The 13,873-nt window shown below is 55.7% G+C and overlaps 1 protein-coding gene across 1 annotated transcript; it reads right to left on the bottom strand.

The window, feature by feature from the left end:
* Nucleotides 1-36: 36 nt before the first annotated feature.
* LOC104913767 (brain-specific angiogenesis inhibitor 1-associated protein 2-like) lies at nucleotides 37-8,588 on the bottom strand. Its single transcript, XM_010721306.2, has 5 exons — nucleotides 8,486-8,588; nucleotides 6,932-7,018; nucleotides 900-961; nucleotides 508-579; nucleotides 37-354 (listed from the first exon to the last, which is right to left on the bottom strand). Exons 1-5 carry the CDS (start codon nucleotides 8,553-8,555, stop codon nucleotides 52-54), a joined length of 594 nt encoding a protein of 197 aa, XP_010719608.1. The 5' UTR covers nucleotides 8,556-8,588; the 3' UTR covers nucleotides 37-51.
* Nucleotides 8,589-13,873: the final 5,285 nt, after the last annotated feature.

Raw genomic sequence — 13,873 nt, 5'->3', positions numbered from 1 at the left:
AAAAAAACCCAATAACCCAACAAACCACCAGCTGTGGTGGATCTAGCAGGGTTAGTCACCAGCACACCTCCTGCACGGCACCAGCACAAGCTCAGCTTGGGCATGGCCACATCCCCACGTCATCCCAGTGCCTCCCTGGCTGCTCCTACAGCCCCAGCACACAGCTGGGAGGGTGATGGGCACAGGGGTGCTGCCCTCCCCCCGCCCTGCTCCTACCTGCAGCTCCTTGTCTGAGTACTTCTGGGGGTTTTTGCTTCCTTGGCTCTTCTTCCGCAGCTTCTTCAGCTCAGCCTGGCACTTGTCGAGTGAGTCGCCCTTGTTCCTTTGCTCTGTTTGGTATTTCTTCAGTGCAGCCTGGGGGTGAGAGGGGGAAGCTCAGAGCAGCCCAAGGGGGGTGATGCGGAACCCCCAGCCCTGGGAGCAAACAGGGGTTGGGAGATCACATTCCAAATGGTGACACATCTGATGGCCCAGGGACGTGGCCAGGGGCTGAATTGGGACACTTACGCTCAGGTAGCGTGAGTCCAGCTCCACCTTCTGCTCCAGCTGTGTCAGCAGCTCGTTGTGGAAGGACTTCAGCTGCAAGAAGAGAGCAAACAGGTTCTGACATCTGCCCACCAGAGCATCATTGATCACTGCCCAGAATCCCTGTGATGAGAACCAGGGCTGCACAGAGCTGACACCAGGAGGGCAGTGGGGCTGGGGCTGAGCAGGTGAAGGGGATGCTGCCAGCAGCACGGGATGGACAGGTGCTCAGAGACGGACCTAGTCACAACACCCCAGCTTGTGAGGGGCTGGGTGCCCTGGCTGAGCCCTCACCAACTCCGGAGATCTGATCTGGGGGCTCAGAGGGGCTCTTTCTGCCCAGGCTGAGCACCACAGCACCAACATGAGCTCACCATTTCCTCCAACTGGTTCTGGATCTGCCTGTGGACTTCAGCCATCTGGAAGAGCACGTCTCCTGGAAAGAGAAGGCGAGAGGAGGGGGGCTTCAGGCATGGAGCCGGGGGCACTCAGACAGCAGGGAGGGATCCGTTCAGCTTTGGTGGCTGTGAGCACACCATGGAACGGGGCAGCCATGCTGCAGGGGAAGGGCTGTCCCAGCAGAGGGATCCCAGCTCTGCTTCCACTCTTCCTTCAATTCTTCTTTTCCAATACAAGACCTTCAAGTCTTGTTCCCACTCCACTTTCCCCAGACAGGAAGAGCCACATCCTGCCCCAAAGCCCCGCCATAGACGGAGCCAGGCAGCCCCACAGAGCCGCTCTGCAGAAGCTGTGCCAGCCTCAGACCCACGGCACCATCAGCCCCAGCCCACACCAGTCACCCTGCTCCCATCCCCATGGGACCATCCACATGGGCTGCGCTCCAATAGCGAGCAATTAGGAACACTCTGGTCCAACGTGCTTTAGCTCACGGCTGAAGCAATTCGTACTTTGCACCCGCACAGCATGTCTCAAAACTCTGCAAACATTAAAATCTGACCCTTTGTTCTGGGCAGATGCCAGCCCCTGTGCTTTGAAAGGGAGAAAAATCTCAAAGGGCCGAGGGCGCTGGGACAGGCACAGGGTGGCACAGGGCAGGGAGCAGAGCAGCAGTGCAAAAAGTAAGGTGACCAGCAGCTCTGCTCCCACACCACTCCAGCTCTCCGCAGCTGGAGCCATGCCGTTAACTTTTATGGCTGCTCTGCAAGATGCTGAGCAAAGCAAAGCTGAGCAGCCCGCAGTGCCGAGGTGCAGCAGCCGTAGTAGTTCCACACATCGGCACTGAAAAGCTCCACGCATGAATGGGAAGGCCTGGGCCAAAGGTTACCCCGACAGGACTGCAGGAAATTGCTCTCCGGTTGGGCTGCGACTGCTCAATCATAGGAAATGCACAAATTCCCACTACCAGGAGGGCAAGAAAAGTGACGTAATGCTGTAGCTCGGCTGAGATTCCTTTTTCTCCAAGAGTATATTGGCACAGAGGTGGCTTCCCTATATTTCCAAAGCTCACACTGTGCTCCCTCCCCTTCCCATCAGACCAAACCCAGCAGCAGAAGCAGCCAGGCCAGGGCTCTGCCAGCACTGCTGTGCATGGAACACACGCAGGGAAGGGATGAGATGCTTAGAAATAATACACACAGCCCCAGATCAGCACGGTGCAGCTCTACCCCTGCGCTCCCCACCCAGCTCCCAGCAGCAGCGAGGTGGAGGAGCACCTCCCAGGACACCGATAGCCATCTCTGCTGATACTTTCTCCTCCACCATCCCCTCTGGCTGTTATCACAGCTGAATGCGGGGAGTTTCAGCCCCGGCTGGATGCCGTTCCACATCAAACCGGGCAGGGCAGAAAACCATCCCCTGCACTGCATGTCTCACTGCCCTGCGCGCATGCGCTCCAATGGGGTCAGTGCTGCTGCTTTTCCAGCTTGGGGACTGGGTGGGAGGGAGCACCCTGAGCCCGCACAGCTCCTCCAGCACAGTGCTGAGCGTGACACTGCAGGGACACTGAGGAGCAGCCCTGGAATGTCTGCGTGGGGAGCACAGAGCACAGGAAGGCTGCAGGCTGCCCGCCCAACACCAGGTCACACCAGTTTCCTCTGAGGTTCCTCCCGCACTGGGAGCCCTAAGAAATTCACTCTGGGTTTCCCATAGCAGCCTCCAGAGCTGGGAGCCAGCACAGGGTGGTGGATTGAAGCTGAAGTCTCCGAATTGCAGCTATAATGTCACACACCTCCAACACCCCGACAGCCTCATGCTCCATACTGTGAAAAGGCTGCAGACCTCGTTAGGCATTAACATCTCACCCTGAAACCCGGACTGACACAGCTCGGCAGCAAGGGGAGAAGTTAAAATGTGACTCAGAGACATCACAGCCCTTGTGAAGCCAAAATATTGCACGCCCCGGCTGATGGTAGGATCAGCAGCATGGGGCGGTGCACGGTGCTCACGGGGGGCTCTTCCCAGCTCCCTCCCACGCTGCTGGCACTGCTTGGAACCAACACGCTCAGTGATCCCTGCTGCAAACAGTGTGGGTCACACTGGGAATTAGATAGAGGGCGAGCACCATCTTTGCCCTGTGCCAAAACACACATGCACTAAGCCAAGAAAGCAAAGCAAAGCGTGAAAGCTGAGGTCAAAAACAAAGAGCCACGGGGTGGGCAGGAGGGCAGTGCCAGGGCCGTGCCTGCTCTGCAGGGAGGCACACACAGGCTGGGAGCTGCTATTTGCGTCGGCGTGACTCACAGTATCGTGCTGGGAGAACTATAGGGACCATTGTGGGCCCTTCCCCAACCACACCCAGCGAGCAACGGCGAAACAGGTTGTTCCACATCACTGAGATTGCAATTGGGCACCACGCGCAGAGCCAGCTGCCCGGCAGAAGGCAGAGCTGCAGGAACCGGCTGCTCCTGAGCCCGCGGCTCTGAGCCCTCGAGCTAGAGAAGGGCCATTTTTAATGAAATATCAAATAATGCAAAGCTGCATAGGAGCACCGGTGCTGGGCATCGCTTCCTTGCTCCACAAAGCACACGGCCCCACTCCACACCGGCACCAAGCATGCGGAGCTCAAAGCCAAAGAGCACAGTGCCAAGCTCCGCTGCTCTTCCCCACTGCACCCAGCTTCACCCTCTGCTTTGTGGAGGGGTACAGGAGAAGCAACAGGATTGAGAAGCAAAGCAACCACGCAGGCAAGGAGCAGCATTAGTTCATTAACGAGAGAAAGCAGCAGGCAGCAAAAGGCAGGTTGTTTGGGCAGCTGCCTCCTGAGCTGTGCAGTGGACAGGAAAGCTCCGACAGTTATTTTCTGGGGGGAAAAGCACCAATTTGTGCACAGGGTGAAGTCCCATCTGCTCCCCATGCACTGCGTCCTGCCCTGCCCTGCGATGCACAGCCCTGGCTGCGATCAGATGGCACTGCTCAGTGTTTGGCTCAGCCACATTTAGGACAGAAACGTGCTGCTGGGGACTTCTGCAATCCTATTTCCTCCCTGAAACCGACAGATCGGGATTCAAGCTCACGTGGCACAATCCCAAACGAGCCCTCGAGGCCCTGAGAAAAGCACTTCATGGCCGAGCCCTCATTCAGACACAAAGGGTCCTGGATCCAACTTCCTATCAGCTCTGACATGAAACTGCAAAGCAACATGGAGGGAGATTCACGCAAGCACTGGGGGGGTGGGGGAGGGGGAAAGAACACGGGTACAGGGAAACAATCAGCTCTGCATTTCCTCTTCAAAAAGGTTCCATTTATTTATCACAGCCGAAAGGATCATGCAGGATTTGTTGATGTTATATCAGCAGCTCATCAGCATTACAATCATCAGTTCAGTTCCCAGCCTCTGTTCCAGCCCAGCTTGGCAAAGCTTTCCACTTTTTTTTTTTTTTGAGACAAAGTAAAGAGAAAAAAAAAAAGCCATTGCTTCCCCAGCCCGCCTGGCTGAGCGCAGGTTTCCAGCTGTGTGCAGCATGGGGGTACAGTGCCCACCAACAGGACCTCTGCTGGCACGATGACCTTTGGCATTTGCAGGATCTCTATCTGCATCTCTGCTGCTGCAGGAAACTCCTACCCAAAACGGCTGCAAATCCAATTAGTGGATTAATGCATCTCCCCTGAGGATTCAGTGCAGCACGAAGCCTCCCAACCACGCCAAGGCCACCAGGAGTCAGGTGGGACCGCAGCACTGTGTCCCAAAAGTGCTCGGGCCTTTGGGACAGAGCTGGGCTCTGCCCTGAGCTCTGAGTCCCTCCTCAGGCATGGGACACCCAGAAGAAGGTGGCCTGACACCAACACACGTTTTGAAAGCCACATAAAGCTCCTTTGCAGCTGTGCCCCATTGACACCAAGCTGCCTTGGGCACCAGCTGAGGGGACCTCAGTGAAAACCAGCCCCAAAACAGTCCTGGCCCTGGAGGTGCTTTCTGCAGGTGCATTCAGCCCCCAGCACAACCCAGTACCATCCACAGAAGCTGATTTGGAGCAGTACCCGGCTCCTGGAAAGATCTCAGATTGAGCCCAGAGCAAATCTTGCCTGATCAGGCACAGCATTAACTCACTCCATCTTCTCACCCTCCCAAAAACCACCTCTCAGCCAAGCTGTGCACACCCAAGAGGAACTGCAGGCTTGGTCTAACCCTCCAAGTCCCAGAGCTGGAGGGGACCAGAACCAGACAAGCGGGTCACATCCATCCCAGCAACCCAGCTGATGGCAATGCCAAGAACAGCCTGGCCCTGACCACACACCAGGCTCAGCTCCTCGAGATGCAAAATTCAGAGCAGAGTGAGGCACGGCACGCTGGGAGCTTCAACCTGCACCACAGCTTTGGGTGCAAACAGGAAAATCAGACTCTGAACACCCCAAACCTCAGTGGTGGGGCTGGCAGGGCTGTGCCCACCCCACCCGACGCCTGCACCCAGCACAGAGCCGATTACAGCTCAGGTGCTTCATTACTGCTGGGTTTCCCGTTGCTGCACCAGATTATCCTGTCTCAGCGCTGCTGCTAAAATCTGGTGGAGAATTTGTGAGCTATGTGAAGCACTAAGCAGGCGGGGAGCGCAGAGCTAAGCTGGGGGCAGCAATCTGGTGGGCAGAGGCTGAATGCTTGCAGCAAGGTGAGTGTGCAGCATCGCTGCAGCCCAAGGAATGTGCAAATACAGCCAGCACCGTGCAGCAGGACCCTGCACCAGACACCCAACACGTCTACAGACAGGGATCACCGAGTGGTTTCCCAGCACCCAGATTAGGAGCTAAGCTCCTCTGAGCTGCACGTGCTATTGAAGCATGGAACTGGGTGCGGAGACGGTGTGGATTTGGGACATAGGTGGGCTTTTTCACCATTTTTAGTCACAGGATCTGCACTGTTTTTATGTTCGATTGATGACTTGGCTCAGAAACAGCACCAAAAAATAAGCACAAGAGAGAAAAGAGGAATAAGTCTCAGATCCTTGTCCTTGGAGGCCAGAGGCTGCAGCCCCAGCAGCACCCCCACCGGCTGCAGCCGTGTGACACAACCCAGACCCAGCTCCTTTCCAGCACTATCAGCCCTCACTGATTAGCTCAAGGTGTGCCCAGGAAGAGCAGTACTTCTACTGCTGCAGGCAGCACAGCCCCATCTGAGGCATTTTGCAGCCCATCGGGACAGGGTGGTGTCCTGTTATCAACTCCACAAATGTTATCTCCACTTTCTTCCTTGTGGAGCAGCTGCCACCATAAACATCAGCAAAGATCAGCACAGCAGGATGGCTGAGAGTTGCTGCAGGGCCAACAGGAGCTGCCCCATGCCAAACCCCAGTGCTGCATGCAGGGAACAGCCCTGCACAACCCTCCTATGAGCAGAGGGTTTGTGGCCCTGCTCCCACCCGCACAGCCCAGAGTCCTTCCCCCACATTTCCACTTCCAGTGTGACTGCAGAGTGAGCTGAGAGCACAGAGCTCATGCAGGGAGGGGAAGCATGAGCACGGGGAAAGCAGCTCTCTGAAGAGTAACTGGAAGAAGGAATGCAGGTGCAGAACATCAGGACTCATGATGCAGCTCTGACCTGAGCCCAAACAACAGCATCACAGCGGGACACAGGCAGGGCACTGACTTGCACTGGGCCTTGCACATCCCACATCGTGCCAAGGGCTGCAACCCAGCAGCACTGCCCCAGCTCCCAGGGCAGCGATGCCTTCCTCATTTCTAAAGCAAGAAAAGTACCCTGAGAGCAGCTCTGAGCAAACACTTCCTCTTGGCAAACACCACGTGCTGACAACATCCTCAAATCCTCAACCTGAGATTGGCAGGATTTCTCTTTTCTTTTAAAAGCTACATTAGCAGCAAATAGAGAGGCACACGGGCTATTCACATCAGGCAGGGTCAGCTCCATGCCCAGCTCCTCATCCCCAGCAACAGCACAGATTTGGTCTCATCTCTGCTCTGGGCTGGGTCTCCATTGAGCCACGAATCGGTGACTTACCCAGCTCCTTGGATCCTTGGCTCTCACTGGCCAACTCCCCCATCTTCACCAGAGCATCGAAGTATCCTTTTGCTGCATATGTCATACCTAAAAGCATAAAAAAAAAAAAGAAGCAGGTTTTAGACTTGGCTGGCAGCTATTAAAACTCCTGCAGCACCAAACAGGCGCTAGACGCTAAAAGAAAAACAGCTCTGACTTCAAAGAGCTCAGCCCCACAGGGAGGGACGAGACAACAAACAAGCAAGAGGAGCAAGGAACACACCGGGAAAGAAGAAAGCTGGAGCAGCAAGATTACAGAGCTGCTCAGGAGGGGAAAGCAAGGTACGTGCAGGACCTCGGTGGTTTTCATTCCAGCGTAACCACCGGAGCTCAGCAAAAGCGCTGCAGAATAATTGAATATCACAGACTTTCATTATAGCTCAGTGCTGTTTGTTGACATTCCAGCTCCACGCTGGCTTTAATCAGATAAGCAGGGGGTTTCCTCTAATCACGGAACACGCTGTACAGCTCAGCACCACTGCTCAGCAATGAAGCCTCTTCCAGAGTGCATCCACTGAGCGAGGCTCTGCCTTCGGGTGTCCCACCAGCTCTGGGATCCCAAACAAACAATGACTGAAGACAGCTGTCAAGCTTGCAGGAAGGTCTTGGAGCAGAGGTGTGAGAAAAATGGAAGTCCTCAAGTGCTACATCTCTGGAACACTTCCTGGGATGGTACTCCCCCACTCCCTGGGCAGCCTGTGCCACTGAGAGCTACTTTGGAGAAGAAATTGTTCCTAAAACCCAACCTGACCCCCTGGTACATGGAGGACATCAACTCTCATCCTCAATGCTGCTGCACATGAGGGTCTCCGAGCACCCCAGGTCCTCACCCTGTGCCATGGGCACCTCCCACACCATTAATGCCCTCTGGGAAGCAGTGGGGAGGGATGTGGACCCCTCACAGGCATGCAGAAGCCCTGCCTGGCCTGGGGGAGATAAGGAGTGCTCCAGGCACACGCAGAGCAGGAATGCACAGAGCAGGAATGTGCAGATCCTTCCCAGAGGTCGCACTTCAAACACCACCATTTAAGTCTACGAGACTGAAATCTTTTTTTTCCTACCGACTTAAGATCATGACAGCCTCCGCCCTTAAAGGCATCTCCAGCAATCCAATTAAAAAAATAAAATCCAGGCGACGTGCAGCGCAGCTTCTGAAGCGAGCAGAGGCGAAGCAAATGTCCTCTGCGTGAAGCTGTGACAGAACAGGGCTGGACAGGACCTGGGCAGCACAGTCACCACGTCACAACTGTTTGGTTTTGCTTTCCATCAATCCACGGTTCACCCAATTAATTCCATGCTCCTCTAACAGCCCCCAGTGGGACCCGATAGGCTCAGCAAAGAGCTGCCGCCAACAATTGTGCGTGGAGGGGGGATTTATTTTCCTCTGCAACTTGAACATGTAAACAAGACTTTTAAATAGAGCTTTAACTTAATTTTAATGATTTAAGAGCACCGTGCAGCCCCACATGCGCTCACAGTCCTCCAGCGATGTGCCAGCAGCACAGCATCACTTACTTGCTAAGGCTTTTTCATAGGTCTTCCCCATAGAAATGAAGTTCCTGAGGCTGGGGTTGAACTGCTCCATGATTGTCTGGAAGAAAGGAGGACAGAGGGTGTTAGCAGAGGTGGCAGCAGGGCAGCTCACTGTGTCTTTAAGGGCAGGAATGGGGTGAGGGACCCACCCCCACCTCCAGTATCACAAGGGGGATGGTGGTTATGCACTGATGTGGCCACATTTCAACCCATGCTGCTCAATGGCAGCACTCCCACCGGGCAAAGGGCAAAGGTTCTGCTCCTTTTGGGCAGTTCTAAGGGTGAGAGCAGCACGCTAAGCCAAGCATGGCAGAAATGATTGGACACAGCCAGGAACAGCCCATGCTGCTGCACTGAGCATCATCCAGTCCCACCATGGCCTGCAACCAGTGTCATACTGGAGCTGCACACGGGGAACTGCACCCGTGTCCCCAGCAATGCAGCCACCAGTGTCGGAGCAGCAGCACAGCCTCTCCTCCTCCCCGAGGTCCTTATTTCCAAACAAGGGGAGAGGAGGACTAATCGGACCGTGCCCAAGAACGGCTCTTTGTGTGTTTGTCAGGAGTTGCCAAAGCTGCTCAATCCCCAGCACTGATAGCATCTCTAAAACCAGACACCAACCTCAGCTGAGCCGGGGAGGGAACGGCAGCTCCGTGCCCACTGCACCCCAGAGCAACCTGCACCCAAAGCAGGGGATGTGGACAGCCACCCCCAGCTCCATGGGGAAGGGGCTCAGCCCCCACTCCACTGCTGGCAGCATCCCACACTGGGAGGGAGACAGACAGACACTTCTGTCCAATAAGCTGATTAAGCATCTGTCACCTCACCCAAAGCTGGCCAAACACACAGAGCTCATTTTCCGCCCCAGGCATCCTCAGCCCCAGCTCTGCTGCACGCCCTTTACGGGCTGCGATGGTTTCATTTCCTTCTGTGGGTGCAGGGCAGGCTGTGCATAGCTGAGCTCATGACAGCTGGGTTCCATCCCGCCTTGGGATGCTCCAGCCCAGAGACAGCACAGTGAGCACCCAGCTAATGAGAGCTGCAGGGCTAATTGAGACCGGAGGAGCACCGAGAACATGCTCAGCTTGGAAGGAGAAAAGGACCTGCAGCAGCAAGCCGTGCAGTGAGGTGTTCTCTGTAATTGTGGGAGAAGATTGCATGGGGGTTAATTGGCACTGGGGAGGGTTGCTCTGCCCTTCCCACTTCACACTGACATATCCCTGCTGCTCCTTCCCCCAAACCTGAGGCAGCTGAGAGGTACAGCAGCACCGTGGGGTACGGCACAGCTGTTTGGCAGCAGCAAACCAAGAGCAGAAGCATCGCAGAAAGGCTCTGCTGCTCCATGGGGGGAGGAGGCTCCTTGGCAGCCAAGTAAAACTCATGGAACCCGGAGAGGAAGTTTGCTGAAAGTGAACGTTTTTAAGACACTGCCTGGAGACTCCAACACAAATAGCCCCACAGGAGAAGGGAATTAAAAAGGGATCTTCACTACAGAGATAAAAATAGAGGTTTCTAAGCCGTATTTTCACTCCCGTGGTGGGAAGAGAAGCCAGCTCCAGAGCTAACACACCTTCATCTCCCCAGTGAAAGATGCTGGAAAGCTCCCAGCTACTATGGAGAAGCAAACACTGCAGATAAACACTGAGCCCACACCAGGGATCACACTCAGTGCCTGGGGAGCCCGGGCACAGGGCGCAGCAAAACCCCAGTGATGGAAGCACATCTTGCCTTCTCTCCAATCCTGTTCCATCAGCAGCACCCACAAACCCGCTGCCTGGGCAAGAGTTTAGAAAAACACAGACAACAAAACCTGGCAGCGAAAGGTTGGAAGGGCTCTGCTTTGTTCGGCGGCATTGACCTCCTGGGTAATGCTGCTCAGCTCTCTGGGATTGGCACGGCTTTGTTCAGCTGCCAGAAAAGAAACTAATGCGAAGCACGAGGTCTCCAGGCCACAGTCCTGTGGGTGGGGGGAGAGGAGTGCATAGGAAGCGAGCTCATGGCCTCTCCACTCCGAGCGTGCTCCACGAAGAGCTCACCTCCTGCTCCAACGCCATAATCATCAGCCCACAATTAGATGTCTGAGCACTCCCCAGGAACGAGCTGGGAGCAGAGCTGGCTCACCTCGTATCACGTTTCTCCTGCATGGGAAGCAAACCTTCACAACACCTCCCCAGGGTCTTTACAACCACGCTCCAAAAAGTCCATCCTCCTCCAGCCCAAAGGCAAACCCTACAGCTGAACGCCAGAAGAAGCTGAGCATGGCCCCCAGGCTTCCAGGACAGCAGTGATGTCCCACATATCCAGCACAAGTGTTGGGCTCTACTTCTATGCTAGAAAAACCACCAACCTCTGCTCTCCCAGCATTGCTCCACCACTCTGCACAGCCCTGCAGAGCCACCTGGGTGACATCCCCATGGGATGGGTGCTGTGACAGCGCTGAGCACTGCAACACGGCCACACAGCGATGGCACTGCCATGCCACAGCTCAGCCACAAGGAAGTTTTGTTTCTAAATGGGTCAAGCCCTGCCTCAGGAACGCCTTCCATTATTTCTGTGTTAATATTTAATGCCCAAACAAACCCTGGCGCTGCCTCCATCTCAGCACGTCCTGCCCTGCACCAGCAGATCTCAGCTGCAAACACCCTGCTCCAGGAGCATCTCCAACAGGAGCAGCTGGCCCAGGCAGCATTTAGCATCAGCTGTACCAGACACCACACTCACAAGCAAGGGACGCAGAGGAAGAACAGGGACCCTTCCAAAACCACCTCATTTCTACTCAAGGCAGCAGAGGATGAGGACACACAAGTTTCGGGGCTGGAGCGTGGGTACAAGGCTGAAGGACCACAGGGCACAGAACAGCTGCTGGCTCATGGCACGCACTGCCAGCACCTCCCCAGGAGCCACCAGCAGTAACCCATGGGCCCACCTCACCCAGATGATGAGACCTGTGGGAGGTCTGCAGCACACTGCCTTCCACCCTGCAATACAAGCAGCAGCATTGTGAAACCACGCTGCGAGCACAGCACCAGGAGCCACCAAAGGCAAAGGCACCACTGACCCAAGAGCAGTGCAGGAACACTTTGGGGTACCAGGACAGGCCATGGGCTTCCTTCTGCATTGCACACACTAACCTGCAAACTGCAGCAGTCCTGAGGCACACAGCATCCCACAAAGCACTCTGCATACCCACAGCAGGGCAGTGCACTGCTAGCACCGTGCTCAGCCCCGAGCACAGCCAGCACCAAGGCACAGAGCACCCACAGAGCACAGTGCACAGAAACTGGGGTGGCACAGGCGACCCCAAAGGCCAACCCTTTCATTTGGTGTTGCAATGTGTTCTGCCTCTGCTGCCAGCACACCGAGCCAGCCACCATTTCCCTCTTGATTCACTTGAGCAAGGAGCTCTCCCTTTCCCTCCGGACTCGGAGATAACACAGCTGTTGTGCTGGGAGTAGCATTTATTACATCTGAAGGGGAGTAAATGACTGCCAGAAATCACACCTGTGTTTGTACACAACAACAAGGGTTTGAGTTCAGGGCACTGCTAAGAAACCTTTCTCCAAACCCAGAGCGAACTGTGCACCACTGCAAAACAATCTTCCACGTGAAGAAAGAGCTTTAAATGAAATGGAGGTTGGCTTCCAGCAGTCATCTCATCCATCAGAAATGAGAGGTTCGTCTCTAGGGGGAAGAGGCACCGCTGTCCCCCGGCCCAGGGGCAGCTGCACTGCCCCACCAAGGTGCACAGAAGTGAATCAGTGCTTGGGGAAGGTGGGATTACGTCGGTGGAAGGTGCCAGCATCCTCCGTCTCGCTCTGTAATTACTCCACATGTGTAGGCAGCTGCCTGTAGTGGCAAAGCAGCGAGGGGGCGGCTGACAGCTCCTCCACCAGCTCATTAGTGCAGTCACTCCGAGGGGGAGCGCTGGTACTGGGAAGTAATTACAGTGGGCTCCCCAGGCAGAACGGCTGTGCTGGGTGCTGGGCCAGCAGGGCTGCTCAGGGCACTGGGAAGGGATAGGGCAGGCAGCACAGCCCCACTGTGCCCATGGTGTGCTCTGGGGCTGTGCGGGCCAGATGAGGCATTGGACAACAGCTGGGCATTGGAGCTGTGAAGCATCAGGGCCAGTTTTGGACTCCTCTAGTCTGTTCCCAGAGCTCCGGGTGCTCACACTGCCTTGCCCTAACATGGAGTTACAGGAGTCCTCCATGGAACACAGACATGCAGCTCCTACATGCAACCCATGCAGCACCTGCAGGAACCAAGGAAAGCATCTCCTTGGCTTCAGGAAATGCTGTTTTCCTCCCTCAGCCAGGGCAACAAAACGGGATGTGGGTAACACCACAGCATCTGCCCCCAGCTCCAAGTTCTCATCTCCGCGCTGCACCCACTGCAACACACACAACTCTGAGCCTTTGCTGACAGCAAAGCCGTCATGTTGGTTTCTTATGAGCCTGCAGCTGGAGCAGCCCTGCACCATGGGCACTGCGACCCGCTCAGCTCTGCAAGCAGTAACACCCCTCACTGCGGTCCCAGTGCTCCGTGCAGTGCTCTCAATGCAAGAGTGACAAAGGCTGTGGTTGGAGGCAGAAGGAGAGCACAGCCAACATCCCCCATTGGTTTTCCAAAGAGCAAACATGGTTCAACCACAGCTGTTTTGGGACAGAACTCCCCAGCACTGCCCTCTGGCCAAGGCTGACACCAAATCACACGAAGCTGCCAACGAGCACATGGCACAGGGATGGCACCCAGAACACAGAGAGCTCTGCAAACTGCCTCGAAAGGACAACACCCCTGGGACGACACCTGAGTCACCACCAAAACTGCTCCAGGACTGACCGCACCAAGAGCACAGCACAGGGACAGAATCAGCGCGACGCTGTAGGTCTGCACTTTGCAAGTTGGAGATGGAGGAGGATTTAGAGGGTGGCCTTGGGCTGGCACAGGGACCCAACTCCTACAACCAGAAGGCTCCATCCGCAGAGCTGCTTTGCATCCCGCAGGGCCTGGCATTCCCTGTGCCCGCAGGAGCCTTCTGAACTTCCCCATCCCGATATTCCAGGCACTAGATCCTTTTTCTAACCATTTTCTTTTAACACAGAACACTCAGATGGGCTCCAGCCCAAGAGATCGAAGGTGTGAGAGCCGTGCAGGTGGAAGGGACGGCATCCCGAGCGACGAGCCGGGCTGGAGAGGTCCTCCCGGCCACGACCACCGCATCGAGCAAACCAAACGACGCGGAACAGCGCATATTCCCCATCCGATTTAAAAACCAAAAAGCAAACCGTGAGAACCAGAGTCCGGGGAGCTCACCGCTCTCAGATATCGAGAGAAAGGGAACGGCGGCCCGAAGTGACCCGGGGACGGGGC

Source organism: Meleagris gallopavo, chromosome 20, assembly GCF_000146605.3.
Source record: "Meleagris gallopavo isolate NT-WF06-2002-E0010 breed Aviagen turkey brand Nicholas breeding stock chromosome 20, Turkey_5.1, whole genome shotgun sequence".
In the NCBI taxonomy this organism is placed as follows: Eukaryota; Metazoa; Chordata; class Aves; order Galliformes; family Phasianidae; genus Meleagris; species Meleagris gallopavo.
The sequence above is the reverse complement of the archived record's forward strand: the minus strand, read 5'-3'. Positions and strand labels throughout refer to the sequence as shown.

What these genes read in the sequence shown, in the direction of transcription:
- LOC104913767 (XM_010721306.2), bottom strand. Translation starts at nt 8,555, where the DNA reads ATGGAGCAGTTCAACCCCAGCCTCAGGAACTTCATTTCTATGGGGAAG. An exon ending in CCAAGGATCCAAGGAGCTGG is followed by an intron (nt 962 to 6,931) that starts GTAAGTCACCGA and finishes TTCTCTTTCCAG; the next exon opens with GAGACGTGCTCTTCCAGATG. An exon ending in AGAACCAGTTGGAGGAAATG is followed by an intron (nt 580 to 899) that starts GTGAGCTCATGT and finishes CTCTTCTTGCAG; the next exon opens with CTGAAGTCCTTCCACAACGA.